This window comes from Ursus americanus, chromosome 26 (genome assembly GCF_024610735.1).
Source record: "Ursus americanus isolate L20-20 chromosome 26, mUrsAme1.1.p, whole genome shotgun sequence".
NCBI lineage: Eukaryota > Metazoa > Chordata > Mammalia > Carnivora > Ursidae > Ursus > Ursus americanus.
Window position 1 is genome coordinate 8,396,609 of NC_142152.1, and position 27,204 is coordinate 8,423,812.

Sequence of the window (27,204 nt, forward strand, 5' to 3'; positions counted from 1 at the left end):
GGGCAGCGTTTACAAGGGGTCTGTGAGTTTTGCTACACACCAATTAGATTAGAGTTGCTGGGAATGCGGTCCTGGCATTGGTGTACACGGTTTTGTTAACTGTACCGCCCTCAAACCAGATGAGAGAGACAGGAAGACAGTCTGGAGAAGGGGGAAGAGGAGAAAGAAAGAGAGAGTGGAGAGAGAAAGATGGGAGGGTGCTGGGTTTTGATGTAAAAATGTGTTCTCTACTATGGGTCATGATGAGAAATTTTGAGGCAACTGTACTTTATGCATAGTGGGTACTTGATAAATAAATGTTTAATGACAAGGAGGAAAGAAAAAGGGGCATAAGAGAAGAGGAAAAGGAGGGAAGGAAGAATGACAGAAGGACATTAGGACAGTTTTCTGTCCTCAATATTTGTGGAAATCATGGGCACAGCCATGAATAACTTACATGAATTTGCAAAAAGTTTTAGAAGAAACTAAGGAAGACAGAGGAGAGAAAAAGGGAGTAACCAAAAAGTTCATGAACCAAAACCTCAAAAATCAGTCCTGACATTTCATCATCTCACATTTGACTCATTCTGGCTTGTGAGCCTTGATATAGGAGTTTTCAATGAATTTTAATTTCCTGTTGGTTTGAGGAGATTCAAGACTGTGATATTTGAAAATAGTTTAAGGCGATCCAGTACTTTCTTGCCAACTGGATTTTTCCTTGGCCAGGCTCTGATCTGAAGGTGATTCAAGTATTGTTTTGTAAGCCCAGTCTAAGATAACTAGGATAACCCTGATCTCAGTACACTCTTCAGAGTGAGAGACCTTCCAGAAACCTCTGGGGCTTTTTAAACAGACTATTCCACGAATGCAGCATGTTGGTGCACAACAGAAGATATAATAACAGAGACAAAGAGGGAAATTTATTAATTAGAGAAGAGTAAACTCATTAGGAAGACATAACAACCCTAGATGGATATGCACCTAATATGAGAGCTTTGGAAACATGAAGCAGAACTGGATATTTACCCAAGGTAGATGAAAGCCTGTGTCTTTACACACACACACACACACACACACACACACGAATATGCAAAAATGTTACAGTACCTTTATGCACATTGGCCAAACAAGCCAAATCTTTGGTGAATACAAAACCAAATGGTGGTATCTCCATATGATGGAATACTACTCAGCAGTGAAAAGGGGTGGGCTATCGATACATCCAACAGTATGCTAAGTTGAAAGGAGGCAGATTCAAAAGTCTACGCAGTGTATGCTTCCATTTATATAACAATGTAGAAAGGCAAATCTGTAGGGATAGGAATCAGGTCATCAGTCGACAGGGACCTGAACTTGGAGATATGGAACTAACTTCAAAGGAACATGAGGAAACTTCTTGCAGTGTTGGAAATATTCTATATCTTAATTGTTGTGGTGGTTATGTGACAGGCCTGAGTTTCTCAACATTCATAGACGAGTACACCTAAATAGGGCTAAATAGGGCAAATTGTCCTCGATGTCATTTATTCCTCAATAAATTAAAAAAGTATCATAGATGAATAGCATAAACAATTTTCTGATCATAAATTCAACAATTTAGATAATAGGACAAATTCTGTGAAAGACACAAACTACCAAAACTCATTCAAGAAATGTGAATAATTCTATAGCTACTAAAAAATCAAGTTTGTACTTCAAAACCTTCTCACAAAGAAAACTCCAGGCATTGATGGCTTCACTGGTGAACCTAATGTTAAGAGGAAACAATTACTAATTCAGTTGGGAATACTTTCCACATCATTTTATGAAGTTAACCTTACCCTGATACCAAAACCGAGGACATTACAAGGAAAGAACACGAAGCTCAACTTCCCTCATGATGTAGCTCAAAAAATATTTAGCAGAATTTGAGCAAATTAAATCCATCAATATATTAAAAAGGTAATAAATCATGACCAAATGATGTTTATTTCAAGAATGCTCAGTGTTGGTTTAATAAAAAAAAGAAATCAATGTAATTCATCATATAACATATTGAAAAAGTAAAATTAAATGATTATCTCAATAGATGCAGATAAAGCATTTGACAAATTTCAACACTTATTCATGATAAAAGAACTCAGCCAATGAGAAATAGATGGGAATTTCTTTATCCTGATAAAAAACCAGGTGTGGAAAACCTACAGTTTACATCATACTTGATGGTAAAAGACTGAATGATTTCCCCTAAGGTCCTCTCCTCTCTTCCTACATCTATTCAACATAGTACTGGAGATTTTAGGGGAATAGGAGCTATAGAGATTGGACAAAGGAAGCAAAACTTCCTTTATTAACAGGCAACATGATTCTCTACATGGAAAAAAAATTTTTAAACCTACCAAAAAAGTTTGAAGAATGAATAAGCGAGTTTAGCAAGGTTGAAATATGCAAATTGATTAAACAAAATTCAATTGTATCTTTATTAGTCATAAATCACTAGAAATTGAAACTTTAAAATATAACATTTATAACGGCCTCTCAAAACATGAAATACTTAGGGATAAATTTAACAAAATATGTGCAAACTTAAGACTCTATTGGGAGAAATTAACGACTTAAATTAATGGAAAGATACAGACAAAATAGGGAATCTAAAAATAGATCCACACATACATGGTCAATCAAATTTCAGAAAAGGTGCCAGTGTAATTCAAAGGAGGAAGGCGAGTCTTTTCAAAAAAATAGCTGATGTTTAGGGGTGCCTGGGTGGCTCAGTCAGTTAAGCCTCTGACTTCAGCTCAGGTCATGATCTCAGGGTCCTGGGATAGAGCCCTGTGTCAGGTTCCCCACTCAGTAGGGAGTCTCTTTGTCCCTCTCCCTCAGCCCCTCCCCTTGCTCGTGCTTTATATATCTCTCCCTCGAATAAAATCCTTAAAAAAAATTGAAAGTCTTAAAAAAAAGCTGATGTCTATAAGGAAATAAATGAACTTTTACCCTTACCTCACACCATATACAAAATTTATTTTAAGTAGGTAATAGACCCAAATGTAAAATCTAAACTATAAAACTTCTAGTAGAAAGTATACAAAAATATTGAATTGGGTTAGACAAAGATTTCTTAGACTACAAAAAGACACAAACCTTGAAAAATAAAAATAAACTGGATTTCTCCAAAATTATAAACTCTTGCGGTTCAACAGACATTATCAAGAAAATGACAAGGCAAGCCACAGACAGGGAGAAAATATTTGGAAAACAAATGTATTATAAAAGACTTGTAGCCAGAATATATGAAGAACTCTTACAACTCTGATAAATGAGAAGTAAATGGACAAAAGATTTAGACAGTCCGTCTAAAGACTGATAAGACAGTCCATCTAAAGAAGATATACAAATGGTAAATAATGACATGAAAAAATGTTCAACATCAGTCATCATTAGGGAAATGCAAGTTAAAAACAATGAGTTATTGCTACACGTGTACTTAAATGACTAAAATTAAGAATATTTACAATACCATGTGTTGGTGAGGATGTGGAGCACCGAGAACTCTCTTCCATGCCTGAGGGGGAATGGGAAATGGTACAGTCCTTTGGAAAACTGTTCCTCAGTTTTTTATAAAATTGAATGTACACTTATCATATGACCCGACAATTCAATCCTTATATATTTACATTAAAAAAATGTGTCTAAATGAAGATACGTACATATATGTTCATAGCAACTTAATTTTCACTAGCTGAAAACTGAAGACAATTCAAATATCTATAAGCTGATGAGTGGATAAATAAGTTGTAGTATTTCCTAACAATGGAATACTTCTCAGCAACAATAAGAAATGAACTACTGATGCATGAAACACATGGTGAATCTCCAAAGCATTATACTAAGAGAAAGAAGCCAAAAGTGGAAGACCACATGATTTGATGTCTAGAAGATTCTAGAAAAAGCAAAGCTGTAGAGTGACAGAGCAGATTAGTCATTGCCTGGGTCTGGAGACAGTGAAATGAGATTGACTGCACCTGGGCGAAGAGTACCTTTTGAGTGATGGAAATGTTTAATATCTCGATTGTGGTAGTGATTATACATTAAGCACACCCACCCAACTAAACATTTAAAAATGGGTATATTTTCTTGTATATAATTATAATTCAATAAAGCTAATTTTTAAAAAAGTTTCTAGGTCTAGGGCTTCACACCAGAGTGACAAGTAAAAAGTTCCTTGGCAAATTGTAGGTGCAGGGAAGGGTGAACAATTAGAGCAATTAATGAAACCCGTCTACTATACCGGGTTTGATGATTAAATAGAGTCTCTCTGTTGCTGGAGATTTCAAACCTCACCCTTGATAAAGAGTCTGTTACTTCACACTTGTCTTTGCGTCTCCTTCCCTTCCAGCCTTCTGGCTGGTCCTCTAATGCTGTCATTTCTTATTACCTCTTGAGCTGAAATCTAATGTTTTTGTGCTTGGATCTCACGTAGTTTCTAAGAGACTGAGAATTCAAAGTTTATGGTCATCTGGTCAATTTAAAAGTGATCTTTACTTAAACTCATTGGTATTTGCAATGCTAGCAGTTCACATGTTATCTTTTCCCAGTGGAAAAGCTGAAAAACTAAAGAAAAAAGAAATAAAGCTAATGAATTAGACACCATGGAAAACCATTTGGGGATTTTATAAACTTTCTTTTAAATGTAACAAGGCAGTTCACAAGATCACCACAATTTATGGCAAAATAAATTATTGCTGTTCCAGGCACTGTAGTCAATGAAGAAAACCCTTCGGTATGTTCCTATGAGAGCAACCTATGCTGGCACTCTTTGTTCCTTGAGGGACCTGAGCTCCAGCAAAATGAGAAAACTGGCCCAGTGCCGTGGAATCCCATGAGAAATTGAGATGGAAATCACAACAAAAAGAGCAGAAACTTTTCACGCTTTTTAAGTTTCTACTCCAGTTTGATGTGAACAAAGCTTTGTATGCAAATCAAAAATACATTTAAATTTTTTTCTCCTAGGAGCACTTCATGGCTTTTTGCATGTGATAGAATGAGTCTGGCAGGGAGGCAGGGCTGTATCCGGCCAAGTTTAGAATTCATTCAGTCTCTTTGGTCTAGGCAAATCCCACCAAATGAGAACAGTTTGGTGTTTAAATTTGTTTATGCTTTGTAAAATAGAACTTCCTGTTTTTTGATTTTGTAAAAAAATCTCTTGACGTAGCATTTAAATATTTTTTTTGATGGGTTGAATGCAAACAGATCAGAAGTGTATGGATAAAATTTCCCTCAAATTTCCCCAAAATTTTAATAATTAAGAAGTAGCCAAACATACTTTAGGTTTGGGGCTGGATTTAAATTTCAAAACATTCAGGGAACTCAGACTGCATTCCAAACTGACACGGTTTTGTTTTGGTGTTTTGTTTGAATTTTACGTGGGGAACAAAACACTTGGGTTTGTCTCCACAAGTATGAATTTGTTTCCAGTACTTATACCTCAACTGTTCCACTGATAGGAAAGTTTTCCTTTTTTTTCTTTCCTGGAAATGAAATCAACTTTTAGAGAAATGAGAGGTTCTGTTGGTAATTGAGAGTAGTCTAAGTCTGTTTTGGGCAGGTCCCAAGCCCCGTTTTTACAGGAGCCCAGTGCCCTCTGCTGTCGTACCCACTGTGGATGGACCTCATTCGTGAACGTAGCCAATATCTCTCATTTTCCGTTCCCCTTATCCTTCACAACCTCAGGGTTCCCAACCTCAATCGTGTTCTCTCTCCAGACTCTGCTCCAATTTTGCTATGTGGTTCTTTCCATTCTTAGCCATGTCATTAGGAAATTTCCACTGCAATTCTGGCTCTTCTGGACAAATCCCATTCATCCCCTTCATCTAACTCTCTGTTGGAGGGAACCTTACTCTGAGTCTGGGCTGTGCTGGTTATGGAAGGGAATGGAGGCCACTTGGAATGCCAGTGAACTCAATGAGGAACTCAATGAATTCTGGGTCAAGGTCTTGGGAGGAGAAATTCCTACTGAATTAGAATAAATGGCTACAGAAATTTCCAGAGGAATTGTCAATGGAACTAGGACAGGGAAAATTCTTTGGGGTGTCCTGGGCCAATGGCATTTCATTTCCTGGTAAAGATGATGGTAGGTATGAAAATGCTCTCATCTGTCCAGCCAAGGGCAGACACATACCAGTGAAGGACAATTACTTGTAACCCTGGCAATGATGGAAGCTGACGATTAACCAGATCTTCAGGGTTTTTTCTACTCTTTTCTTCTGGTTCTCTTTGTAATTGTGTCAAGTAGAGCCTGAGGGGGAGAAAAGACAGGAAAAAGAGACGAAACCCAAACTGATCAGCTGTGCTACCTTTTAGCAGTTAAAAAGTTTGAGTTCAGGTCTGAATTCCTAGGTAAACTGAGAAGATTAATGACTGACTAACGTGTGTTGAGAGGACTGGTAGTCTTTCTCTTCCCCTGGGGGGAACAAGTGTATTAACCCCTTCGTAAAGACATTTGCCTGTGTCTTTGCAGCCTGTGTATTAGTATTGTGACTGAGGGGCAAAGTGACAAGAGAGAGGGTCATCCTGCCTCCTCCTCTCTGGTGGAAGAGGCAGGCAGCCCATCAAGAGGACCAGAGCTCTGCAGAGTGCCAGATGGTAATAGGCTCCCCACAGGGACGCCAGCAGCAGGGGTGCCAGATGGTCCCTTGCCTGTGGAGGATCTCTGGAAAGAGGATTTGAACAAGAGGGAACAAAGTTTCAGGCACCATCATGCAGTGTGTGCTATTAAATGCTTAACAAACGGCCGTCCAGAAAAGAAATCTCTGGTTTGTAGCACTGGCCAATTTTCATGGTGTAAACATTTTCCCCATCCCCAACTGCAAGCTCCTGACCTGAACAAGGAGTTATTGGAAGAGGAGTTGGGAAGAAATGAGCAAAATCAGCTCTGGCAAGTGGGTGTGGGGTTTGCGGGGGGGTGGCGGGGGGGGGGGGCGGTGGCTCCAGCATTCCACTGCCCCAGGGGTTAGGCCTGCAGACCCCCTGCAGAAGGGAGGGAGGGATCCAGCAAATTCTTAGGGGAACTGTTGTATTTTCTATAGTGTTCTGCTTTGTTTGTGTTCCCTCTCCTCTTTCAACATAAACAACCAACATTCAGCTGTGATTCCTTCAAGTATGACCTCATGAACTCAGGGTTTAAAATAAATCATTTATCAGAACCGAAACCTACATTTGGACTCAAATAGAACTAAAGATTACAACTCTTGTGAAATAACAAGAACAAATATTTTTTAGTGTTCTTCAGATAGCATCCTGCAGCTAGTCACGGACAGTTTGAGATGGTCCACGACACGTAATGTTTATTGAGAACCCACGACGTATCAGATATCTTCCATGTCTTAACTCGTGAAAGGTGGTATTATTAGGAAAATCTCACCTTTTCAACAGATAACCATGGTGAATACTTTTGAATAAAACTACATGTGTAGTCTAGTGTATTCTAGATTGTTCACAAGGTAGTTTGAGATGTTAAAAATAGCAAACATTTATAGAGTTCCTACTACGTACCTGCTATTTTCAGTGAACTTTCTGTGTTGAATTTTTATGATGATCTATGGGTCAGGTGTCATTATGATGCTTTTTTTACAGTTAAGGAAATAGAGGACAGAAAGTGACATCGTGAGGGTCAGATAACTCATTGATGGCAGAGCCAAGAATCAAACCCAGGCAGCCTGGCCCTGAAGCTCACTCTTGTGGATAGGACTCCACCATCTTTCCAGGCTCAAATGCTCCTAGGCACATCCCTGACTGTCAGTGTAGATGTCTGACCTTGATTTAAAAGCAATGCACTTCTTATTGAAATGTTTTATGTGCCACCACCCTTCCCAACACACACTTCTCTGAGGCTGTAATCACTACCTTTTTCACTTTCGCGGTAGATACCGTTCAGCATTATGTTATTGTGGTCTGTGATTTCGAGCTGAGGTAGTCACACTCTAAGAGGTCAGAAGATGAATTCAGAATCATACACAATTCTAATTGCTAGTCAAGTTCAATGTGATCCCCTTGAAAACCACTCCGAAACCACACGCAATTCAGCTGCACCAAGGGGTTAAGGAAAGTCAGATTTCAGAAGAATTCTATTGATCTCCACCTTTAGACTCTAGTGCTAACCCAGTTTTGAAGTTTCTGCATCGTTGGAGTGACATGATTTACACCTTTCATTCTGGGGCTGTCTCAGCTGAGCTGCACAGTGGTGTTCTTATACAGACAAAGCTACTGGAGTTTAGAAACAGGAAGGGCTTGAAACTCACTTTTAAAAGTAAAATAAAGCTTACACAGTGGGGGATTTCCTTAACTCTCCAACGTCTGACATGTGTTAGGTAGTCAGGAAAGAATAATAAAATTCCCCAGGAAAAGCATTTCACAAATGGCAGTGGCTAAAATATGGTTTTCTAGGTGGCCATGGGTCTGATTTCCATCCTATGCTCCTCACCTCCTGTGGGGCTGGTCTCAGGTTCTCTTGTTGAGACAGATCCTTCAGAGTCCTGCACAAGCGCCAAGCCTTCCAGAACAGCCCAAGGACAGCCTGGAGGGTGCTCAGCCCACAACTGAGGCGCCTGTAGAGACCGTATGTCGGTGTCACACTAAGAGCTGTGCTAGCTTTCCCTGGCCACTCCCTGGATCACCCAGGAAAGGGTACCAGCTTTAATTAGGCTCTGACATCTCAGCCAGCACTGCCTGATGATGGAGAAGGGGAGGAGGTGCCTGTTCCATGGAAAGCAGATAATAGGGACCACAGGGACCTCCAACAGGTGGCCTCAAAAAAAGAAAGGGCAAGATTAATGGAGATGAAGAAGAAAGAACATGCTTCTGGAGGACAAATGAGATTTCGGGGAGTCCTTCAAAAAGTAGCTGCACAGTGTAGGGTTGTCAAGACATTTGATTCAGCTCTGAGGGCCTCAAGGAGTAAGAAGGCACTTGTGGGGTTCTGATGCTGGGCCTCAGTTTAATTTAGGGGTTCACACCTGTAGCCTGTGGTTGAGTGAGAAATGTGTGGAAATTAAAAGATCCAGGTAATGACATCCCAGTGCATTGATATCTTTCATTACAGTATAGTCGGTGTTTGGTTTAATGTAGAAACTCCCCTCACTGCGTGAAGTCACACCGTAAAAACTGTGGGGCTTAGAGACAGCTGCGGCCACCTAAAAATTTTGTCAGTCACAGAAAAAAGAGAAATCTAATAGAAATAGCACAGCCTCACGCATGTTAAGTGATGGAGAAAGGAGTCAGTACTACAGTAAATATGGTGCTTTATCTTGAAAAAGACCTGAAGTTGGCTTCTGGAAGCAGGCGTTGCAGCTTGGGAGGTATTGTGAGGTGACAGGAGGAAGGTCATCAAAGTTTGCAGGCTTGAAATCCTGGGGCTTGTTTCTCTGTCTTTGAGACATAGGACCTTTGAAGCATGTCTTTACAATAGAGACCCCCTTTATCAAAATTGAAAATTTGATCCATGTGTAGTCGTTGTCTTCAGTTAACATCTGTCCCCCTTCTGGACATTCTTCGGTGGCTTTCTCGTCTGCACCTGGGGTTTCACCTAACAGCTGAAGGCTTTGGAAATCGGCCTGAAGTTTGAAACCACCAAATCGGCCACTCGTAGTACTAACAGGTGCCACTGCTGCAGCATTTGGCATTTGGCCTTAAGGTCTTGTATGGAGAGAGTGCTTTCTCTTTGTGAGACAGGTTGCCCCCACTTTGCACTGTTTGGTTTTCAATCGCAACAATGCTCGTCTTTCCATCCCTTCTGTTTCTTCAGGGGTCGTTCTCATGGACGTCTTAGTCCTCAGAGCCGTTTCATCCAGATACGTGTCGTTTATTGTCTCAGCGTGTGGATTCCTTCATGCCTGTTGCTTGGGAAATCGTACATGAGCTCTTGATTCTTTCAAACTGCTTTTTTACTTCAAGCTTCTCCTCAATATATAAAATTTTCCTTTTTCACGACCTGTTTGGCATTTTTAAATCAGGATGCTTAGACATGTTTGAGATGTTGAATGATTATTTTTTTTAATATAGAGAAGTTCACAAGAATAAGAGGCAAACATAATCTTGTAGGAGCACACACTTGGATGGGGTAAGGGGGATGGTACAAGGTAGGGGGCAGTGTGTGAAGTGTGTGCATTTGTGCATTTCATGAATTCCTGCAAGACTTGGCTCAGCGGGTGCAGTTTTCTATGTTAATGTAGTTTTTTAACTTTCAGACAAAATTGCCAGCAAGAAATTTGCATATGCTCAAAGTGTTCCCATCATATATTAATCTAATTAGAATACATTTGCATTTTCAAAACAAGTGTTATAGCAGACTGTATACGGTACCTCTACTCATGGGCTTTCTCAGCTGATCGTTATACTAATTCCGTGAGGCAGATGGGAAAGTTAATATTCCCATTATGCAGATGGAAAAACTGAAGCCAGAAGTCCCGAAGCTTGGATATGAGCCTGAACAACCAAAACAAACAAAAGATGAGAACGGACCTTGTCCTACTAGTTCCTAAAGTGAGTCCTAACCCTTCTGGAAGTTTGGTTTTGTGAGCAGGAAATTTTCTTCTTTTGCTTCAGTTAGTTGGAGGTAGGTTTTTGTTTGTTTGTTTTGTTCTTAGTAAGGCAGGGTCTTGGCTAATGCAGAGCTGCCTGGATAATGTTCAAATTCTCTCCTAGTTCTCGGAGACTTTCTGCCACATGCTGACTTGTGAACTGACCGCCTGCAGGTAGAGAGCACCCTACATGTCAACGTTTGCCCTTGAAATAAGACGTTCTGCCTGCCTGTGCTGTGGGCACAGGACAAAAGGATGGTGCCTTCATCCCCTGAGCGCTGGCCAAGAAAGTTTCCAGGCAGAGTGGGGGTGTGTGGGTGAGAACCTTCTTTTGGAGGGGGTCTGACTCAGTTTGGACCCATTTAGACATTGCCCTTTCTGAAGACACTGCCCCTCCGCTCTTCCTGTTGTGGCTATTTCTTGCTCACTGTGAGAGAACTGCTCTGAGTGTGGCTGAACGCCCCTTTCCTTTTGGTGTGGTGGCGCCCTGAAGGCTCCTGGTCATATCCAGCTCAGTGATGGGAAAGGGTCCCATCATTTCCCACCATGAGCTCAGGAATGACCACTGCTACTCAGCGAGCCCCTCTCTGTGCTCCAGGCCGCTGAGAAGCACTTCACATGGTCGTTCACGCATTCCACTGGTATTTGCCGAGGGCCCATCATGTGCCGGGATCATTCCTATTGCCTCGTTCTCTCCCTTGCTTCTTAGAGTTCGAAGGGCGCCAGGGGCTCCCAGCCATGCACTTAACCCTGTGCTGTCCTGCGTCTCTTATTCGGGGCTGCCCATGCGGTCTTAGGCAAGGTTGCTACAAGCTCAGTCGGTTTCAATCATTTTCCAACTTGCTGGAGACCTGAAAACGTGTCAATGACCTTCCCATGACCTGGATAACAATTTCTCAACTTGTCACTGCTTTTCATGTGTGGGCACAGACTGAGTTCCCTTCCACTGGGATAGCATGTGTCTGAGGGTCACCTTCGTATATGTTTGGTGAGCTTTAGATTCCTTCCCTCCCTTCCTTCCTTCCTTCCTTCCTTCCTTCCTTCCTTCCTTCCTTCCTTCCTTCCATTCTATTTTCGAATTCATGCACTAGGACCTACTCTACAAACCTGAGAGGAAAGAGAAAGAACAAAGAAAGCAGTGCAACCGAAATACTGAAAAATATATTTTTTTAACTTTATGAATGAGGCCTTTGAACTCAGTGGCCCTGGCTCCTTCTTAACCTGTACCTTTCATGTCCTATTTCCAGCTGGAGTGGAAAATCTGAGGTGCCCTGGCCCTGGGCCCACAGTGGAACCTGGCTGTGGGTCGCGTCTCCCTGTCCTCAATGAGCAGTGGCAGCCAGGCACTTCCTGCCGGGAGCTTAACTCTGTCGCAGCAGCCATGGAAGTTCGCTGGGAAGGGAAGGGAGCTGGAGCCTTCACCCAATGTGGCCAAGGGGAGCAACAGAAAGAATGTCAAGGAGAAATTTCTGCAGTCAGTGGGCATGGGGCTGGAGAGGAAAGGGGCTGTCTCTAGAGGTTGGTGTTGAAACTTTCTGCCTTGACTAAAACCCAGGTTCTCAGCACAGGGGATGTGACTCATGGCTAAGAAATTCCCCATGGCCTTGGATGACATTGACGTTGATTACCTCTGAGTCACATTTCTGGGAGGAACTTTTTTTTCACCAGAGGCAAACTGAAGGGAAAATGGCATGGACGGTGGTTTGGAAACAGCAGAGGGAACAGGGTCACTGGTGTTCTTAGGAGGAGAGGTAAAGACATGCAAAATGGAAAGAAAAACAAGGCAAAAGGAAGGACACTGAGGAGGAAGGAATCCTTTCCCAGTGGAACAGGGAGAACTGGGGTCTCTCTCTGGGGTGATGAAGGGGTGGGGGCAGCCCAGCTGGACTCTGACCTTTGGCTTCTTATTGTCATTACAGAAATTTAGGATGTTAAGAGATGGAACTATCATTCTTTCCTTTATTTCACAAGTATTTGCTGAGAATGCTCCATGTTCCAGGCTCTGTTCTAGGTACCAGAGATATTGATCTCAGTGGAGGAGCAAGACAACAGTGAAATAGTGAATCAAACGGCATCTTTGAGTCCAGCCCTTTAATTAATTAACAGAAATATGTTCTGAACTTCTAGCTCCAGGATCCGCAAACGTGTGCACTTTGCTGGGCTCAAGGGGCAGAGACTTGAATGGACCTGTCAGGGGTGCTGTGCTTCAAAGGTTCAAAGGTTTTTCTTGAGTCCTGGCTCTCGCAGCTGCCCTGCCCCATACCTGGGACTCCCATCTCCTGGAAGAATGGCAGGGCCGTGGGGCTGATTGCAGAAAGGTGGAAACAAAGGGACCTTGATGGCCTTGAACCCTCTCCTTCCCGTTATGTGTGTCTGAAGCCTCATCAGAGGTTAAGAGCTCTCTTTCTCTCTCTAAAATAGGTGAGAGAGCATGAGTGCTGGGAGAGGGGCAGGAGGAGAGGGAGAGAATCTCAAGCTGACTCCCTGCTGAGTGCAGAGCCTGATGCGGGCTGGATCCCACAACCCTGAGACCATGACCTGAGCCAAAATCAAGAGTTGGAGGCTTAACTGACTGAACCACCTAGGTGCCCTGGTTAAGAGCTCTCTTAACGTAAATGTTGATCACAGTTAAATCATGGAGTCTAAAAGTGTATCGGGGACAGGAAAAACAATATCCGAAGTCCAGCAGGATTCCAAACCACCAACAGAAAGACCACACCAGACCAAACAGAAAACACTTCTCACCAGATTAGCTTCACTTCTGCTTGACTTAGATTAGCGAGTCTGAGGTTGTTTCCTACAAAAGGACCATCTGCGGCCCGTAGGCGGTGATTTGGGGAGTAAAGCGTAGTGACATGGAGGGGCAGAGAGAACCAAGGGCCAGGATTCAAAGATCCGGGTTCCGATCTGGACTTGCCGCTAGTTGGCTCTGGAGAGGCGGGCAGTCCTCTGGACCGTGGGAAGGGTCCCCAGCAGAGACCTGTTAGGAAGAAGGTGGGTATCTGAGAAGACTGACATAAACTGGGCAGGATCCCAGCATGCCACAGAATCTTCAAGAAGCCAAAGAGTGAAGGATGGAGAAACTTCCCAGGCTTGAGTGACCCTGGCCAAGGGAGGCTGGGCCTGGAGGACCTGGAGGAAGTATTGGACTGCTGCCTGGCTGCCCTCCTGCTGAGAGCGAGGGCACTTCTGCCTCACTGGTGCCCTGTGTTCTCTCAACCCAGGTCTGAACTCACGGACACCCCCGCCCTGACATCCCCTGGCCATCTGGCTGCTCCCTTGACCCTGCCTTCTGGCCCACGCTTCAGGGTCCCCTCCTCCCAACTGACCTCTAGCGACCACTGCACACCAATCCATCCAGACAGGCAGCCTTGCAGCGAAGTCTTTATTAAAGACAGGATCAAAATATCGCAATAAGGAGAGAGAGAGAGGAAAGGCGGAAGGAAGGGAAAAAAGAAGAAACATGGAGGGAGGGAGATGGCAGTGCAAAGGTTTTGGCTAATGGCTGACTGAGGCCCGGCGGGAGGAGACAGTGTGAGGGAGCAATGCTAACAGAGAGCCCAACCAGCCAGCACTTCCTTTCAATCTCCAGAAGAAACAAGGTGCAACCCCACCAACCTCTCCCCAGCCCCTCCTTTCTTAATTACTGTCCTCCATGCAGCTCGGTTCTGGTTCTCGAAGTTCTGCCTGTTTCCCACCAGGCCACAGGAGGCAGGGAGGGGCCGGGAGGGGGCTCAGCTCGGTTCTCCCTCCTGCTCCTATAAATTGCCAAGAAGCTTCACCCTGTGGGAGCAGTCTCAGCTACTCGTTCTGAGTCCTCCTTTTGTACACCTGGCCCTGGCCACCCCGCCCTGTCCCCAGATCATCCACCAAGGCCAACCAAGGGGGTGACGGAATCAGAGCTTTGGTGGTTGCCGAGTATGGTTTTGACCTAGAGCTCTGCGTGCGTGGGTGTGTGTGCACACGTGTGTGTGCGCACACACACGTGTGTGTGCACGAGTGTGTGTCATGGGAGTGGGGAGGTGACTTATAGCTGTGACAAAAAGGATTTGGGTTTCACAGATCAGAGGCTGGGAAGGATCTCTTAGCTGGAGGCAATCTGAAGGTATGAGTTAAGCCACGCTCTGCAGACTCTGTGAAAGTAAATTCCTATAATTTACCCACCATACTATTGCGTGGCCTGCAATTCCTTACCTGGAAATAAACAAATGAGTGGTTGTTGTTGTTGTTGTTGTTACTTTGCTTTAAAGAGGAGATAGAGTGTGTAATGTGCAGAGGGGTCAGATCAGTGAGGATGGTCACGAGACATTCGGGATGAGTCTCTGGAGCTTACCGCGTCTCTGGTTCAAGAGGAGAGAACCTCCACGCTAGCTGGCGGCCAGGAGGCTGGGGAGGAACAGAGCCTGCTGAGCACGGAGATGGCCTGGCAGCTGGCTATGGCCTTACCAGGGTCCAGCCCCAGCCCACTATTCACATGAATTGTCTTCCTTTATCATTTTAAAAAGAATTACTTTATGACAGATATGATATTAAAATAACAGCCAAAGCAAAAACTGCTCACCATTCCATCCTGAAGTCAACTCAGTGAAAAAACACGCCTGCTCTCTATCAAATACCAAACTCTGTCCGTGGTGTCACCGAGAACACCAGCCACGCACGTGGACGTGGCACGTGACCTGGTCTAATCAATGCAGGTTGTCTCAGGCTCAGGCCCAACCGTTCTACCCTCTACTGAGTTTTCAGGGACTTCCAGCAAGACGATTTGGCTTAGAAACCATGGAGGAAGGAGACCCTCCCCTCAGCCAAACCCCACCTATTCCCATTCTTGTTGTCTCTTGCACCCGTCTAGCCCTTTGAAACGTTGTCAGGGCTCAGTGGGAGGCAGATCTTCGGTTACGTGGTGGCAGGGCCCTTGCTGCCGGTGGCAGGGAATGAATGAGGCTGTGCCTTTGCTCCGGGACAAATGGTGCTTCATCTGCGGTCGTCTGTCCGCGTGTGCGCTTCCGCACGTCACCGATTCCCTCCTTCCCTAGCCAACCTGCTAAATGCAACATTTCCAACCAGCGTCGCATGCATTATTGCCAGGCTGGGGCCCGATCATGTTGAATGAAGGCTGCCAGCTTCCCCTGCCAGAAGCAAGAGGCACTGGGAAAAATGGAAATTGGACAATAGTCTTGTATACTCCCTGCCCTGTCATGGATGGCCTTCAGCAGGAAACCAATCAACGGAATCAAAAGAACACGGTTTCCTGTTAACATAGAGCGATGCCAAATCCAGCAGACATTATTGCTTCATGCCCCGTGCCAGTCATTGTCAAACATAGCGTAAGTAATAGCATATGACTGGGATTGCGGTTTCAGTGAAATATTCTTTCGCTTTTGGCACAGCACCACACACCTTATGCTTTATTGCCCTTTCCCAAACTTGGGGACGGTTTTTTTCTTTTCTTTTCTTTTTAGATTTCTTTTCCCCCAAAGAACTATATCTGGCTGTTTTGCTGCATACCAGGTCTTAAACCCAAGCCAGCTGACTCCCAATTCTCTCCAGCCTTTTCTTAAGCAACACTTTTTAAAATATATTATTATTATTATTATTGCATCACATAGGGCTAAAATAAACCCGCTGTGTATTGGCCTTCAACGATCTTGCTTTCCCTCTGAAAATGGCTCGTTCCCTAAGACTGGCTTTAAGAGAGAAAAACCTCTCACATAATATTTTTCTTACTTTCCAGGCTGATGTTGAAGGTGATGATAGGTCATAAGCCGCAGCCTCGGCAAGGATGTCCCGGCCCCTGGAGCAGGCGGGAAGTACATGTGTGCCTGGAATGCAACAAAAGGGAAAAGTTACTAGTGTGCTTTGGACGGGACCCTGCATTTTTAACCCTTTCTTCAAGCCTAGAGAGAAGCCAACTCCGTTAGCTACTCAGACGTTCTCTCCTAAAATGATGTGCTTAAGGGGGGGTATGAGTAGTCGTCTGCATTGTTGGTGTTTTTTGTTTTGTTTTGTTTTGTTTTCAGTTTTGCCCGGTGGTTAAGAGCTCTGGTACCAGGCAGAGCTGGTTCAACCCGTAAGTCCCGCTCTTACGAGATGTGTAATTCTGGGAAAGTGGATCAACTTTCCGATCCTGGTGTTCCTCCCCTGAAAAACAGAGGAAACACTCACCTCCCGGGGTTGTCAGCGAGAACGTGAGTCAAGCGCTGGCACGTTGCTTTCTGCTTGTCACGGAAGTCTTTGGCAGAGAGGGTAACTCCTAAGTGCTCAATAAATCACAGAACTATTAATGCCGAAGCACTTTGGAAAGCACTGGGTTCCCGCTTCAAATGCTGACAGTAAGGGAGTGTGGGGGTCAAGGTCAGGTCACAGGCAGAGGGGCTTCTCCATGACGTTTGGCATGCATTATCTCCCTGAAGGGTTGTGAGAATTCTGGGAGGGAAATCAGGCAGTCATTGTTATTCCCATTTCACAGATAAAGAAATGGAGGCCCTTGCCCGCTGCTAGAATTGGCAGAGCCGTGACTGGATCCCAGGGCTCTGGAATCCTCGCTAACGCTCCATCTGTACATCGCATTTCCTCTCAGAGCTGGATTAATTTGTTCTTGGCCTGTCCTCGGTTCCCCAAGGCTCTCTTCCCCCTGTCCTTTCCAGGAAAGGTGGAGCTCCTTGCCTTTTACACGCACGCGAGCGTGCGCACACACACACACTTCTGGGCCTGTGCTGCTTCCCGTGGTCTCCTAAGAGCTTGGGTGCTCATGCGTGGATAGGAGGTGATTTGACTGGCTTCTATCATATTTTGTTCCTTGCAAGGTCATCCCTGCAAACTTTCTCTTTCTTCAGAAAGCTTTTCTGAAATGCATATTTATTACCTGCAGGCTCTTTGTAGCTAAAGTAGTTTCTTGCTTGAAAACAGGGCTACGTAACTATTGATAAGAGGATGGGGTCCTTGGGCTGGTCTGGGTCTTAGTTTGGGTTCCCAGGGAAACTTTCTGTGATAGAAATGGTATGGAGGATGTTTATTGCAGAGGGCCCTCAGGATCATACCTCCTCGGAGTTGAATGGGGATGGGGGGTAGGGGAGTAGGGGGTAAGGGGGTGGAGGAAACAGGGCTACGTAGAGGAAGGATTAAATACTAAGAGCAGTGTAGTTGCCACTGAGACTCAGCTAATCCCATAGGAAGCTCTGGGGCTAGGACGGCCCTTTGGAGTTGCCCTGCCCCCAGGGAAGGGACTGGGTCATTATATCCCGTGTGGACCTGTTTTTGGGTACAAGAGGCCATGTGACTTTAGACCAGGTGTAAAGGTACCAGGAACTAAAGACGGTTCCTGGAAAGGGACTCAGCTGAGAGCCTTCACCGCTGTCTTCTTGGCTGCTGGGGGGAGGCTCAGCCCCGGAGGCCAGTTGGGTGGAGCGGTAGGAACCATTCTAGGCAGGAAGGCAAGGGTGAGACCCTGGAGCAGTAGGTTAGCTGGGAGCTAGATGCCTGGGGCTTTTGAGGCTTTGTTGAAAAGACTTTAGGACTAAAGTACTAGGAAAGGGAGGGTCATTCTTTTCAACCTACAACTGAAACCGCAGAAAAAGCCTCCACAGCTGGGAAAGGGGAGAGACTTTTGCTGCACCCACTCACGCTCTCATTAGAACTTGGCCATGATACCAAATGAGATGCTGGGCCTGTATTTCTCGAAGGGTGCTCTGTGAACCTGATACCTCCAAATTACCCTAGGGAGGGGGCTTTAAACATGTCAATTCCTGGGCCCCAAATTTGGTAAAGCAGAATCTCTGGGGATGGGACCAGGAATCTGGTTTATCAGCATCCTCTCCCCCACTATTTGATTCGTTTGCCTGTCTACAGTAGAGCTTATCAATATCTCTGCCACCACTGTCTCTAAACTGGCAAAGTCCATGGAACCAAGAACAAGTGTTTTTCTTAATAATATTTGCGTAGTTATAGTGCAGATTTTTCAGATTACTTCCGTAGTAGGCTCCAATTCCGATGGCTGTGTAACTCCAGCCGACCACCCTAGTAACCATCACTACTCTGCTTACTCGTCTTCGGGGAGTAAAACTCTCCTCCCTTCTCCGTCCTTTTGACCCAGCCATGGGGCCCAAATTGGAGCAGCCTTCTGCTTATAGGACTTCACCTCTCTGGCCATAATCATGGGCTGAAGGATGGCCAGCTGACCTAACCTGGACCAGTCATTGTGCCCCACCTCTGCCCCCAGTGACCGATGCAGAGATGTTCCAGTGACTCCAGCTAAGCCAACTGGAGTCCTTCCCCCAGGATTTCTCCCCCACCCCAAACTGAAGCTTGTATAAGGAAAGAGGAGTGCCCTTCTATGTTCCTGAGGACATGAGAGGGATTCTAATGCTTCCAGTAAGCATAACCAGAGGCATGGAGAAAGTGGATTTGGGAGAGTAAAGCAGACACCAACTAAGAGAAGCAGAGATGAGAGCTGGTGCATCCTGATGGTGTTTAAGACCTCTGTTCAAGTTACCTCTGGTCTTGTGTGGTTTGGTGTGGTGACCCGATAACCATCATGTTAGTAATGGGTTTCCTGGTTCTCCAAGGATGATACTAAGCCTCCGAGGCTAGTGCAGCATTAGTGATCATATGTAACCGTGGGATTATCAGACACATGAGCTATCTAGGAGGGGAGTGAGGAGGGTGCCGATGGTAAGTAATGGTGGAAGGGTTCCCACTTTTCTCCCCCTCCTGCATGGCATGCAGTAACAACAAATCACCATACTAGCCTCTTGTTTCGCTTTAAACAAGACAAAACTAAAACCCTTTCAATACAGTGTCCATAGAAACTAGCACCAATAGAAGAGAATTAGCCTCAGATATTAAAATCTCCTTTTCATTGGATCATTGGATCCATTGCCTTTGAGTCTCTTTCAAAGGAGATCGTTGCATGTTGGTTTCTACATGAGGCTTAAAGTTTTAAGTGTTGTGTCTCTGCACCCCGATGTATTAGTAGAAAATCTTGTATGACCTCCCCCGTCTGAGAGAGAAGGTCCTTGGTTGCCATGCTATTTTGGCTTCTTCTAACCACCAACCACCGAATGTGCCAAGACACACTTCACAAAACAGTTACTCTCCTTGAGAGTATGTCAGGGCCTTAGCTTAAGGATGAGAAGGGATTTTGAAAAATAGAGAAGTTTGGGGCACCTGGGTGGCACAGTCGTTAAGCGTCTGCCTTCGGCTCAGGGCGTGATCCTGGCGTTCTGGGATCGAGCCCCACATCAGGCTCCTCTGCTGGGAACCTGCTTCTTCCTCTCCCACTCCCCCTGCTTGTGTTCCCTCTCTCGCTGGCTGTCTCTCTCTCTGTCAAATAAATAAAATCTTAAAAAAAAAAAAAAAGAAAAATAGAGAGGTTAAGGTCTATGGTATAATTGGTTTGGATTGAGAGGAAGAGAGCAAGTAACTACTTTGGATATGCAAGCTTACGCCAAGAAATGACGCTTCCTTCTTTGGGGTGATGGTAGTAGCGATGATGGCGGCTGGTGTCGGTGGTGAGGATCGCGCAGGAGAGGGTGGCCTTTCTCACCACTTTCTTCCACATCCAAGGCATTATCACCATGGTTTCTATTGTTCTTCAACATAAAGGTCCTCTGAAAAATAAGCATTTAAAATAGGAGGGACAGTTAGATAAAAGCCCACACAGAGATTCAGTTTTCACCTGCCCTTGAGCTAAGTAAAAAGCATCCGTCAGGTTGCCCATCCCTCTTCCTTCTTTTAAGGAGAACATTTAAGAGCCCTTCTCCTCCTGCTCATCCACCCCCACTTCCTCCTCCTCCTCTTTCTTCGTCCCCGTCTCCAAATTAATCTGAGCAGGGAGTCCTGAAGCAAATGATCATGTTACAAGTCTAAATGTGATAGCCTGTCATCTTTCATTATTTTTGACATAAACAAAGCTGTCAGAATTCTCGGAGACCTAGACCTGCCTTTGGTTCAGGGTGTTCTCTCTGAGGCGTGGAGATCCGTAAGGATTAGAAAAAGGAGGCTTGCTCCAAGATATTGAAAAGAATGTAATGGAAGAATGGAAATGATCTCCAGTTCCAAACTCGTATGCAATTTTAGACCATTGCATTTTGGGGTGGGGGGGAATTGATGAAAGCCATAAAATGTTTACATAATTGCAGCTTATTTTATAAAATAGAGGTCTGCGGGCACTTCATTAACCAGATTTCTTTCTTTCTCTATCCCCCTGCAATTTCCTTGAATATTTAGATTTGATATGCAATTGGAGAATAATTGCCTGGCTTGTTTCCTGGAGATGGGTGTCTTCCGTGGACTGAATCATCGAAGACCGGGAGGGTATGTCTTAAAATGTTAAGAACAGTACCTAACTGTTGGCGTTGCCTATTAAGGACTCTGAGCTAATGTGCCATCAGACCAGGCGTGCACACACACAAAGTATTTTGGAAAAGTTTCTTATTCTTCACGTACTTTGACTGTGTATCTCCCTGCCAGTGATCCTGGGATGAGTTGAGTGTAAACGGATCCAAGTGTCTCCTCATTAGAGGCTATTTATCTTCTTCTGGCCCCACATTCAGAACAACTGCAGTTTTCCGAAGTTGCATATACCACACACTCCAACAGCAGGGAATTCTCTGGTTCAGAGTGGGTAGTGCTGGGGCCACCGTCTTGGTTTGGGGGCATTTCAGAACTTTAATATTTTGGTAACCCATGCTCTATAAATCATTGAATTACATCAAGTCTATTTAAAACCCCTCTGGGCAGCTGTTTAAAATGCTGTCACTGCAGTAAGCAATGTCCTCAGAGTCACATGGCAGGTCGGGGCCCAGAAGGGGATGGGTTTTGTTTGTGTTTCTTTAACTCCAGTGGGGTTTACCCTCTGACTCTCCACTTCTGTGAACAGTCCCTCCATTTCCAGTTATTTCAAAGCCAGAATGTGAAGGCCACTTAGTCCATCAGGAGTCCGCTTTCCCATCAGATCGAATTCTTTTTCCGTACATTCCTCTCTTCAAACCGTTTAGTGAAACCACCACAAATTGTTAACTTCAGATTAATATGTTTAATAAGTTAAATCTGGACTATTTCAAGAAGGCAGCAGGCAGACGATTGGTCGCAGCTGAGGGGTCCCGTGGCTTTTCCTAGGTCATTGCTGGTGGCTGAGACCACCTGTGTCGCACCTGTGGGCAACTGGGCTCTAATTACCCCAGGGAGCCCTGCTTTACCCGCCTTGCTCTCTGGCCTCCAGATTTGCTCTGGGGTCTGACAGTGTAGGAGGTATCCAGAGGCTAGACCTGGGGGGTGGGGGCCAGGTGGGGTGAGTCTGGAGTGAGGCTTCCCCTTCAGGACGCTGCCTGATTACAGGTGTCATGTCTGCCTCTCCTCTGGCTCGAGCTCCTGAAGGAGAAAGACGCTGCACTGCCTTGCTCCCCAGCACACCCACGCCTGGATTACCGGAGCGTGCGCTTGAATGCAGGCACACGCGGGAGAGAAAAGCTTAGCTTCAGTGAACTTACATAGAACTTTTCAATCAGAACACCAGAAATTAAACATCGAATATGCTATGCTAATTTTAGCAGACTTATAAATGTTGAAACCTTAAAAAAAATCAAATTCCACATTAGGGGTGGTAGTCAGGGGACACAATGATCTTTTCAGAGTCCTTGCTCTCCCACGGTTTTGTCCTTCCCTGGCACATAGATGGTGCTTAATATATCTGTTGCATCAATTCATGAATCCAAATTCAGAGCAGGGCTTTGGAGTAGAGACCTGGGTTTGAATCTCAGCATCCCACTCATTAGCTGTGTGACCCTGGGCAGGTGGCTTAACCCTTTTGAGCTTCAGGTCAAGTCGTTGGGAAGATTAAGATAAAGCATACAATATATTGTATATGTGACTTTTACTAATGAGCTGATGAGTAGTATATATCATACTTACTCTCCCCATTGCATTTGTCCCAAGGGGACCCAGAGGGGACCAGTCCGAGGGAGAAGATCTGGTTTTGTCTTTGCTCCGGCCAGCTGAGCGCAGGGCTCTCGTGGGCAGGGAGGTCGCGGGCAGGGAGGAGGATGCGGTCCGCTCTCTGCCCGCTGCCCCCTGGAAAAGAAAGAAGGCAGGGCCGGGCTCCCGATCCCTGCCGGCGCGGGGGAGCAGGCCTGGGGCAGCCGGCGTCTGGGCCGCCAGCGCCACGGCTCTTGGGCTTTGGCCGGGAAGCGCGCCTTGGACCGGCTCCGGGCGCAGCAAGTCCCCGTCCCGCTGCGTCTGGGGATCGTGGGGGCTGCCGAGGCAACCCCCTCGCCCCAGCATTTGTGTAATTCGAACAGAAAAAAAAAAAAAAACACACACACACACAACACCCCACAGGTCACAAGGAAAACAACAGCAACCGAGGGAAATGTGGTTCAAAAGAAGAGCTGCTTATTCTGAGCAAAACCGAGCGAGCGGCGTCGACTCAGAGCGCTTCCCCGCAGCTCCAGCGAGGCCCACGGCCGACCCCGGTTCCCTGCGGAAGGGAGGCGGCTTGTGTTTGGGAATCCCAGCGGGGGCCCCAACCAGTCTGTCTCCAGGCCCTGACCTCGCTGAGATTTCTCACTAGGTCACTGTTTCTTTAAAAAACAGAGTATTGGCCAAGCCCTTAATTTGCTTTTTGCAAAATTCTCAAGTTTATGGAAAAGGCAAAGGGGGGAATGAGTTGGGACGCTCTCGAAGATATTCCTGTTCACCGAATTGTCCCACTTGGAGGGCCTTTCCCCTGTCTGGGTACTCCAGATGCTTCCTTGATAAAGGGGCTCTGCACTGAAACGCTGCTTCTCTGGAGAGAAGTTTTTATTTCCTGCGGTGAGGGACCACATCCATCCTTCCTTCCTTCCTTCCTTCCTTCCTTCCTTCCTTCCTTCCTTCCTTCCTTCCTTCCTTCCTGCTTGAGGCTTGAGTGTCTATTTGATTTTTTTTCTTTCTGATGATGCCTGTGCTTTTTAAATCTATTTGCTTTTTTTAAATAGCAAAATTTGACCTGACCTATTTCTTTTTCTTTTTCCCACCCTCTTACCTAAATTTTGAAGTGTTTAAAATTTAACTTCTAATATATGTTTAGAACCCCCTCATTTCTCTCCCCAAAGTCAGTGATATAATTTTCATATGGCCTTTCATGTAATGGGTCTATTACTTCTCTACCTGGTAGCTCCTGTTTTTCCCTTTTTCTTTCTCTGTTCCCTTTTCAAGGACTAGTTCAAATCTCATCTTTGTCAATTACTAGCTTGTGACCTTGGACAAATCATTTAGCCTTTCTAAGCCTCAATTTCTTTATCTGAAAAATGGGGCTAGTAATGCCCAACTTATAAGATTGTAGGATTGATAAAATATCTTAACTATAAAGATGTACTCACATAAAATACACTCAATGAGGACAGCTATAATAATGGATGCTGCTCTTCTGAATATAACTGGTTCCCCCCTTTAAGAAAACTTGAGTTGACAGTTTCAGGTTCTGGGATCTTAGGTCAATCAGGTCTTCAGAGTCCTTCAGCTTAAATATTTGTATCCTTCCCCAAAATGGGGAGGCCTGAGGTTTTTCTCCCACCTGAATGGGTGCTGCAGCCTCTCCATCTGTCTGCGTTCACTCTCGTCCCACTCCAGTCCGTGCTCCAAACAGCAGCCCGAGTGGCTTTTTAAAAACTGAAATTCAAAATAAAACAAAATAACAACAACAACAACAAAAAAAAAAAACAGAAAAAAAAAAAAACACCCTGAAAATCCAAAATGAATGTCACTCCCTTTCTGGAACCCCTTCAGTGGTTTCCCCTTATACTTAGAATAAGATCTAATTTGCATTCTCAGGAACCAGGATCCCCTGTGCAGGTCCTCCCCGTCCAGCCTTCCCCCCTCTCTCAATCTCTTTCTCTGTGCTCTAGCGACTGGCCACCTTTCTGACCTTTCTGCTCTCTGATGGCATTCAGCTCTCTACTGCCTGGAGGCTCTGCTCTTACTGAGCCCTGGGCCTGGAACTGTCTTCCCCTGAACTCTTGACTCTTCAGCTCAAATGTCACCTCTTCAGAGATGCCGTCCCACTACCTGATCGCCACCCCGAGTCACCTTCTGCTTACATCACCTTGTTTATGTCCACGGCACTGAAATTAATTACTTATTCATCCACTGACTGAATGAATAAGCCTTCAGCGTGCTGGGGACGGGGAGGGGGGGGAGGGGGAGGAGGAACAACTAATAAACAATCAGCTCAAACCAAAAGACCACAAAAAGAGATGCAACAGCTTTCAAAGCAAGGAGTGAGAGTCACAGGATTAACCAATTTTTAAAATAAAAAAATCATTGTTAATAAGAAGCCTGGTTCTATGGCCTGGGGTCAGAGCTCGGGTGGGTAGGATTCTGCCCCAAGACAACTACTGCAGGGCTCACAGAAGAGTGAAAAAACTGGACTTCCCCTCATCCTGAAGAAAGTAACAATATTTTCTCCAAGCAGCTTCAGTGAAAGTGGGAGGAGAGAATGGGTTTACTATTGTAGTTATGATAATTTCTTGTGTATTCAATACCTACACTGCCTGGGTCTGCTAAGACCATCAGTTTTTGCCCACTTATTTTTTTTTTCTCAGGCTCCACCAATGGGCTTTGTTTTCTTAACATAAAAGAATTTTTTTGTTGTTGTTGTTTCCGTAGAGAAAATTATGGAAGCAGTATGTACTTAGTAATTGGGTCTGACTTTTTTCAAGTTTTAACTCACTCTTTCTGATGTGCCAGGCCTGGGTTGTTTAGAGGCCGTTGGTTTTGGGAGTTTGTGGAACTGCTGCAGATTCCATATATATATATTTTTTCTAAGTAATTTGGTTTTGATCAAACCCCCAAATAAACTTTTCCCCAAGTTCTTTCCCCTTTAGTTTACCAGCTCATATGTATTTCCAAAAAAATGTAACCCACATGGTTATATTCATTTATGCTCAGTCCATCGCAGGATCGCTGGCAGAGAGACACGCATTTGAAGCATGTGAAGAACCAAGCTGTCCTTCGCGTGTGTGCGTGAAAGGATGGCGTGTTAGCTCAGCATCCTAAATAGGCCACGCTAATAGTTCGCTTTGATCTGGCGTGTGACGTAGGAAGATTCTAAGCACTAGACAACAGAGTTGCATGTTATTTGAATTTCATTTTTTAAATAAGAAGTGGTTTTTATTTACTCGTTGGCATTTCAGGATTGCCCCTTCTTTATTCAAATCCCAGCAGATCCTTCCATACTAGACGAATTTCCCTATGGGAAGAGTCATGTCAGTAAGAGGAAATTACTAGCATGTGATTGAAGACAAGTTAACCACTCTGAGTGAGTTTCCTCTGCCGTTAGTTAGGAATACAGATAACCCATCTGCAGAGCTGCAAGATTAGAGATAATGCAGGTAAAGCTGCTAGAATAACGTGTGGCTTGTAGTAGACTTGTAACAAAACTATCTGTATAGTTTTTAGTAATAGTTTTGATGAAGCTTTATGGGACGCTGTCATAACGATGGTTATCGTGCGTGTGCGCAGAGGAGTGCGCGGAAAGGAATGGCTGCAGAGAGGCCAGGTGACCAAGGTGGGCTGCTTTCAGAAGGGCTTCTCTAAGAAAAGTAGTTCTGGTCGCCCCTGGGTGACACAGTAGGTTACGCGTCTGACTCTTGGTGACTCTTGGTTTTGACTCGGATTGTGATCTCGGGGTTATGAGATTGAGCCCCGCGTTGGGCTCAGCTTGGAGTCTGCTTAGGACTCTCCCTCCCTGCCCACCTCCCTCCTCTCTCTCTCGCTTTCAAAAATGAAAAGATAAATCTTAAAAAAAAAACAAAAAACCTCTTTAGAAAAAGAAAAGCAGTGTTTCCTGTCCTAGATATTTAGGCAACAGGACACTACTAAGCTCAGCCTCTTTACAGACCCACGTCTATAGCAGATGGTCAGTTGGCCATTTGTCCAAGGCCAACCAAATGTTGATGGGGGTCATAATGGCTTTGGGCCACACTTTGGAGGGCATTATCATAAATAATGCCTGTGAAGACCTCATGACTTTTGCGTATGTGATCTCTGGAACTTCATTTTCCCTACTTCTTAGAATATTAGCTTTCTGCATTATAGCTCAGAGATTTGGACAACGGCTTCTAAAATAGGATATAAAGAGAGAGTCTCTCTGCCCCAGCACAAATCTGAAACGGCTGTCCCTGCATGAAGCCACCCATGAACATGAGGTGTCTCCAGGTCTTACGATGCATAGACCACAGGTATGTTGTACGCTGTGAATGGGAGTATTTATAGGGAACAGTGAAAAAAGCAAGGGAAGCCGTAGTAGGTAATCATGGGAAAGATGGTGTCAAATGGCAGGGCAAACCACTATGGCAACCTCCAGAAGTAATTATGGACATCTGGATTGATGAAAAGAACTACAGGATGGCAGGCATTCTGCATTTGGGACTGGGTTTTCCCAAAGGAAGATAAATGGAAAAAACATGTTTGCTTTAACTGCTGACTCATGGTACAAAGTTTTAATTCAGAGACTTTAATTGAAAATGCAGCAAGAATGTAAAAGATTTACATAGAAAATATTTTAGCATATTGGCAGGACATTAATTATAAAACCAGATGGTCATGGCAGAAAAATCAAGAGGTCTTTGTTTTTCTTTTGTTTTCTTAGAATGAAACATTTTTGCTTTACAAATTTTAGTATTCTGTTATACATAAG

At 44.7% G+C, this 27,204-nt stretch overlaps 2 protein-coding genes across 14 annotated transcripts in view; one reads left to right on the forward strand and one right to left on the reverse strand.

The window, feature by feature from the left end:
* PRKCH (protein kinase C eta) overlaps positions 1-27,204 on the forward strand; it is a 367,061-nt gene that overhangs the window by 13,036 nt on the left and 326,821 nt on the right. Inside the window, exons 1-2 of one of the 2 annotated variants that reach the window (XM_045810456.2) lie at positions 20,460-20,592; positions 20,757-20,843. The gene's annotated coding sequence lies outside the window, so the exon portion shown is untranslated. Of the gene's footprint in view, positions 1-20,459; positions 20,593-20,756; positions 20,844-27,204 lie in introns of those variants that run through there. The other variant, XM_087855982.1, reaches the window with a different exon arrangement.
* Positions 1,728-24,505, reverse strand: LOC123800695 (uncharacterized). Of its 12 annotated transcripts, none has more exons than XR_015721776.1 (9): positions 24,433-24,505; positions 24,082-24,176; positions 19,974-20,137; positions 19,695-19,868; positions 16,695-16,782; positions 16,257-16,351; positions 14,866-14,918; positions 13,278-13,512; positions 1,728-6,253 (listed from the first exon to the last, which is right to left on the reverse strand). XR_015721776.1 is itself a non-coding variant. In XM_087855984.1 (7 exons), exons 4-7 carry the CDS (start codon positions 20,104-20,106, stop codon positions 13,452-13,454), a joined length of 342 nt encoding a protein of 113 aa, XP_087712110.1. In that variant the 5' UTR covers positions 20,107-20,137; positions 22,440-22,598; positions 24,082-24,176; positions 24,433-24,505; the 3' UTR covers positions 6,887-13,451. The 12 variants fall into 12 exon arrangements, 3 of the variants coding, with proteins under 3 accessions (XP_087712110.1, XP_087712111.1, XP_087712109.1); XR_015721775.1 differs by lacking the exon at positions 1,728-6,253 and adding an exon at positions 6,937-10,437; XR_015721778.1 differs by lacking the exon at positions 1,728-6,253 and having other exon boundaries at positions 6,933-13,512; positions 16,695-16,789.